At 42.0% G+C, this 6,602-nt stretch overlaps 1 protein-coding gene across 1 annotated transcript in view; it reads left to right on the forward strand.

Moving 5' to 3' along the window:
- The first annotated feature begins 933 nt into the window (after nt 1-933).
- Nucleotides 934-6,602, forward strand: part of HENMT1 (HEN methyltransferase 1) — a 10,409-nt gene continuing 4,740 nt past the window's right edge. The window contains exons 1-4 of the mRNA XM_024742119.1: nt 934-985; nt 1,582-1,672; nt 3,382-3,510; nt 5,276-5,388. Of these exons, the coding sequence (XP_024597887.1) occupies nt 1,652-1,672; nt 3,382-3,510; nt 5,276-5,388 (263 nt within the window). The 5' untranslated portion in view covers nt 934-985; nt 1,582-1,651. The remainder of the gene's footprint in view (nt 986-1,581; nt 1,673-3,381; nt 3,511-5,275; nt 5,389-6,602) is intronic.

The raw sequence follows: 6,602 nt of genomic DNA on the forward strand, positions 1-6,602 counted from the left end.
ATATATTATTTATGGTATGTTAACGGCTTATTAATTCATTAGTAAAACCAGATTGATTCTTTTAAAATAGGACTAAATCCCCCCTCCACAAAAAAAAGACAGCTTCGCTTCTCCTCTCCTCATTAAAATTTTCCCTCACGTACAACAAAGAAAGAACTTATTTATGAAGTGTTAATCTGAATCTCTGCACGGGACAGGGGACCTGATACAGTAACTTTTCTAAGAGATCAGTTACTTGCGTGTCCAGCATGCGGTAGTGCGGGCTGAAAGGTCTGAAGGTTTTTCTGATTTCAGATGTTATTGGCCCAACTTCAGGCAGACCAGGATCCGCTTTAAGGTCCTTGTGGATTGTTCTGGGAATGGGAGCGTTGGCTGATTCGGACACGAGCCGCTATGCGGCTTGCGCTCAGCCTGGCCGCTCCTCTTGCCACCTTCCATTGGCCGGGACTGTTTTCAGCTCTTTGCCGCGCACGGGGAGAGCCACGAATCCAACAGCCGTCAGAGCCGGAGGCCCTGCTCGCGACCGCGGACACCCCGAGCGGGGGGCTGCCTCGATCCAACAGTCGCGGTTCCTGGGCGGCTGGGGCGGGTCGCAGCCGCTCGCGAGGAGGGACGTGGCAGGGACCGTGGTCCCCCCGCCAAGGTGAGGATGAACACGTAGAAATGGCTTTGGGGAGTGCGCCAACAACGGTCGTTAAGAGACACAAAACCGACGTCTTGGAGCCGGGAGCCTAGAGGAATAGGGATGGTCCCCGGGCTGGGCTCTGGACGCCTCGGGCGGAGTAGTGCGCCCCCGGGCCGAGCCGACGGCGCAGGCGCGGAGAGCGCGTGTGTGGCGGCGGGCGGGTAACGTCACGTGGCGAGGCGGCGCGTGCGCAGGCGTCAGGGGCGGGGCCCGGAGTTAAATGTAGCCGACGCTCTGCGGGACCCGCTCTTCTCTGCAGTATCTGCTGGTCGCCGCCGCGCTCTGCTTGTGCATTTGGAGGTACTTCTTACTCGAAGCTAATAGTTGCATAAATGCCTTAACGCTGGCTCGCTTGAGGAGGGTTTCGGAGTTAGATTTAGAGAATAACCCAAAAGTTAGATTGACATGCCTACTTTTTAGACTGAGTTGTAGTTGATAGAGGTGTGTAATAGAGAACTAAAACTTAAATTCAAGGCCAGTAGTGAATTGGATATATGCTGGAGCACCTTTAGTTTATCACTTGCTTAGGACGCTTTTCTCTTTAAATTTCATTTCGACCATGTGTGAAAGAGTAGTTGAAAGCAATTTGAGTGAGGTTGAGGGCTTTAATGAAATAGTCACAACTGATAAAATTGCTCAGTTTGTATCAAACTAATAGTAAAAGGAAAGAATGGGTGTTATTGCCTGTGTTTGGTGTGGCGGAAAGTTACTTGCGTGCCCAGCATGCCCAGCTTCCTGAGCCTCTTTGATATTGTCTGAAACAGAACTTCCTGGATAAATTCTGTGGATTAAATGTAAAGAGAAAGAAGAAAGCTTGCTCTCTTCCTTCTCAATGATCTAGGCAGCTATACAGTCCAGGCTTCTCTTCTACAAAAACTGGTATATTGTATTTACAGCCTAGTCGTTGCTGATTCCTAGGGATTGAAGGAGACATATTTATTTTTGTCTCAACGAAACTTGAAAACAATGGCAGAAAACAACATAGAGGTAAGGCTTCCCTTCGTGACCTGCTGTATGACTTGGAAGAGTCATCCTCGCGATGTACTGTGAGGTACAGTCCTCCCTTCGTATTCCCTGGGGTATTGGTTCTAGGACGCCCCGTGCACACCAAAACTCGCGGATGCTCAAGTCCTTTTTACAATATAAAATGGTTATATTACACATGGTTATTGAATACTTGAGATGTGGCTTGAACAGCTGAGGAACGGAACTTCACTTGACTTTAAAATTAGTTTTAAAAAATTTCATTATTGGAAAACATTTAATATGTTTGGAATAACTTGGGTATGCGAATCTTTTTAAATGTACCTTTTTTTTGAAATTCAAATACAGATCAAGCATTTCTGATTTTATCTTGAAATAGTTCAGATATATTGGTTAATATAATTACACCTTCTTAAAAACATTAAAAGTAGGCTATGAGAAGGTTGCATATTTCTATTGGACAGCAATGCCCTAGTGCCTTTTGATTTTTTTTTTTTTGCGGTACGCGGGCCTCTCACTGTTGTGGCCTCTCCCGTTGCGGAGCACAGGCTCCGGATGCGCAGGCTCAGCAGCCATGGCTCACGGGCCTAGCCGCTCCGTGGCATGTGGGATCTTCCCGGACCGGGGCACAAACCCGTGTCCCCTGCATCGGCAGGTGGACTCTCAACCACTGCGCCACCAGGGAAGCCCCCTAGTGCCTTTTGGACTGTATTCCTTTATAAGACTAGTATTTAGGAACAGCAGTAACAGCAGTTATGGGTTAATCATGACATTATTTTCTACTGGGGTCATGTCAAGGAAATTTTGACATTTGTAAAAGGCTCTGAATAAGACTATTAAAAAGGAAAACTGCTTAGGACTATTGCAATAAGAGCATTGCAGTAGGGGAGAGGGGTGGGGCCCAAATCCATGCAACAGATGGGGGTGGGGGGGATTTATAGCGTATGAGCAGAGTGAGGGAATCAGTGGATGGAAAAGAGAGGAGAACCCCATCAAGGGTATGGGGTTCTTGCTAAACCTACTTGATAGGCTTCTGAAGGTGGGCCAGCTTGATCATACATTGAGGGCAGGGGATGAGATGTTTGATCAGATACAGATAGAGCAGATATCAAGTGGGGGTGACTTAGCAGGATTCCTGCTAAAACTGGGCCAGGCCAGCCAAAGATAGGATAGGATCCAGGTAGGTGTAGTCTAAAGAGGGCCCATGATTCACGTGCTGTACAGCAGACACTAACACAACATTGTAAAACAAGTCTACTCCAATAAAAATTAATTAAAAAAAAAAAGGCGGCTCAGTCTGACTTCAGTTTGGTTAAGGAGAATCTTTGTCAGTTATAAACAGCTTCTAGCCTCCTGCCGACCTGGACCCCAGGCTTTGGCAGTTCACTCCACTAAAAGTCCCGTGTGGCTAGGAGACTTACAATTGTTTTATTAAGTGCATTCATAAGTAATTTTCTCTTCAGCCGACTCTAGGCTATAGGGAGAATTAGAGCTAGATAATCACTTAAAAGACATGGGAGGAGGCTTAAATGAAATGAAGTGTGGAGGAAGCACAGTGCCACCTGATCTTAGGACTTGAGATGATTTAAGGGCCTATGTGTTCTATGAAGTGGTTGGGGGACATAAAACGTTCTTCTTATTTAATTCCTAAAGTCATGCATGATTAGAACACTTCCCCCACTCCCCCTTTTATTTTGTTTGTAAACTTTCAGTGCAATAGTGTGGTTGATGGTAATGTTGAAGAAGTCCCCAACAAGAAGATAATTAAGTTTAATCCTCCATTATACAAACAGCGCTACCAATTCGTTAAAAAATTAGTGGAGCAACATCAACCCAAGAAGGTAGGTATTTCTCTTCCCAAACATTTGTTTATAATGCCTTATAATATAATAATGCATTATAATATAATAATATATATAATGCTTTGTCAAATAAAAAATCTTAGTAAGGACTTAGCAAGTAAGCAGAGACTATACAAAAAGACTTTTGCAAGGAGGGAAAGGGTTGCATAGGGAGAGCATCTGTCTTAATGAGCAAAAGGGATTTTTCTTTTATAGAGAGGAGGATGAGCGGAAGTGGGATAAAAGGGTGGTATGATTGGATAGTGGAATGTGTGAACCCTGAAGCCAGCCTATTTTCTGGGAGGGATCCTTAGCTGAATACAGTCCAATGTTCAGGGGCCTGGAGGGAGGAGAATTTTGGGACAAGTAGTCAAGGTAATCACTCAAGGCAAAGAATGGGAACACTAGGCAGCATCTGTGAGTGTGGGGGAATATGGTACCTTCTGAAAGCCCTTTCTGGAAATACAAAACATAGGTGGATACCTTTAACCTGTTTACCAGGTGCACAGAGCTCCAGTAAAATTCAACATTGCCAGTTTCAGATGTGAAGAAAATCTTGACATTTTACCATTGGATGTGATCTTTATGTGTTCCACATTTCTAGAGCATTTAGTCCGAACATCAAGCAGACTAGTCTTGTGGACATAGGTACTGTGGTTCTTTTTAATTAGGTAATAATGGTGGGGGAGAGGCAAGGAGCCCTTGGCATTTATTCGCTTTCCCTTTGTAGCAAAGGTTCACGATCAGTGCTGGCACTGGATTTTGTCTGGGTAACACCTCCCTTCTGTGTCAGTGTTTGGATTTCATAGGACCAAGGGAGCTGGCTAGGCCCAGTGAATATCTGAAGTCTATAGGGTCAGTTACAGGCTAAAGGATGACAGACTTCTTAAGGAAAATGGTGGTTTCTCTCATGAGTTTTGTAAAGTTAAACTCTACAAACTGCTTTTTGCTATGTAGTTTGTAGGTAGTGATGGGGCTCATGTATCCTTAGTATAGTTTCAGCTCAATTCCTGCTTGGAAGAAAATTGGGTATACTGTTTAAAAATTAGCACAGTTCATTGCTTCCTGTGATTTGCTTTCTGAAACTAGATTTTCGTTTTTCAATTCTGTGTTCCCATTCTTCCACCATCCCATAAATGTGCCTGCCTCAAAGAGGAAAATTACTGAATAACCATGGGTGCAACTTAGATTACACACCTTTTTGGGTGTGGGTACTTTTAAGCGTCTGTCATGAGTTATCTTCATTTGCCCTTTTCACCTAAAGTGGGGTTCAGAAATATAGGTAACTTACCTGTGGTTAATGAAGACTGTTGTGTGATGAAGAAAACACATTTAATAAAAATCTTTAAGAATGTGTGAATATATATTAAGGGGATTAGATTAACAAGATCAAGCTATATCCTGGTATATTTGGTGAGCATCCTTTTCTAAATCTTGTTGAAGCTTCTCAGAGACACAGATTCCTCTTAGCACACTTGCCTGTCATGTGTGCTCTCCCTGTGCCAGGCCTCTAGGATATACCTTGATACCTGAGTTAGTTTATTGTCCAGACACTCTAGTAGGTCATGGGAGGTTAACAGGCCTTATCTTTTCCCCCCTGGGTTTACAATGTTTCTGGTTAATTTTCTTTTTGTTTATTTTTTCTACCAAAAAGATACTGTATAATTCTTTTGATACCTACTCCTTCTGGAAAAAAAAAACATGCTTGATCATATGTGACTTCTGGCTATAATGTCTTTGAAATAACATTCTTTCTCATCTACAGGTTGCAGACTTGGGGTGTGGTGATGCATGCCTCCTAATGATATTAAAATACCAAAAGTGCATTGAAGAACTTGTTGGAGTGGATATCAATGAAGAGAGACTTAAATGGAATGGGTAATATTGAGTTTCTAAAATAATTATGCATTAGTCTAAAACTAGTGGCACTTTTTAAAAAAATTAATTCTTTTTGGAGTATAGTTGCTTTACGATGTTGTAAAACTAGTGGCACTATTAATTATAGTTAGATGAAGTGGGTTTTTTTTTGAATTAAAAAAAATTTTTTTATGGCCACGCGGCTTGTGGGATCTTAGTTCTGTGACCAGGGATTGAACCTGGGCCCTCGGCAGTGAAAGCGCAGAGTCCTAACCACTGGATTGCCAGGGAATTCCCAGATAAAGTGGGTTTTTTTTGAATTTAATTAATTTTTTTATACAGCAGTTTCTTATTATCTATTTTATGCATATTATTGTATATATGTCAATCCCAATCTCCCAATTCATCACACCACCATGACCCCCCTGCCACTTTCCCCCCCTTGGTGTCCATAACGTTTCTTCTCTACACTCAGATGAAGTGTTTTTTATACAAGTTCTTTATAACTTGTTTAAAAGGAGGCACTATGAGAGCCCCAGGCTCACCAAATAATGCCTTTACCATGACAGTGATTTGCCTGTATGTTGTGAATAATACCTAGAAGTTTTGCTTCTACCTATGTAGAAAGTATAGCTTCAATTCAGTACTTATAGCAATCAAAGCATTACAAATTCAATTTCAAACAGCAAAGTCTAATGCTGAACACCACGATAACTTGTAGCAGAGGATTTAAATTGCCACAGTGCTGGGGTAGAAGCCCGAGGCCTCCTTCAGTTTGAATGAGTCTCACTCATACATGACTTCCACAGATTGTTTTAAGAATGTTTTTCTTCTAAAGAACAAAAAATTGAAAATCACTGATCCAAAGTGAGGTGAGAGAACCAAAAGTATTAATAATGAGAGGAATATCAAATATTAAAAATCTTATTATTCTCATTGGCCATTTAATGCCATATGAGATAATTCAAAAAGAGTCATGTACCACAATGTTCATTGCAGCACTATTTACAATAGCCAGGACATGGAAGCAACCTAAGTGTCCATCATCAGATGAAAGGATAAAAAAGATGTGGCACATATATGCAATGTATTATTACTCAAGCCACAAAAAGAAACGAAATTGAGTTATTTGTAGTGAAGAGGATGGACCTAGAGTCTGTCATACAGAGTGAAGTAAGTCAGAAAAGAAAAACAAATACTGTATGCTAACACATATATGTGGAATCTAAAAAAAA

This window comes from Neophocaena asiaeorientalis, unplaced genomic scaffold (assembly GCF_003031525.2).
Source record: "Neophocaena asiaeorientalis asiaeorientalis breed wild unplaced genomic scaffold, Neophocaena_asiaeorientalis_V1.1 scaffold35, whole genome shotgun sequence".
Taxonomy (NCBI): domain Eukaryota; kingdom Metazoa; phylum Chordata; class Mammalia; order Artiodactyla; family Phocoenidae; genus Neophocaena; species Neophocaena asiaeorientalis.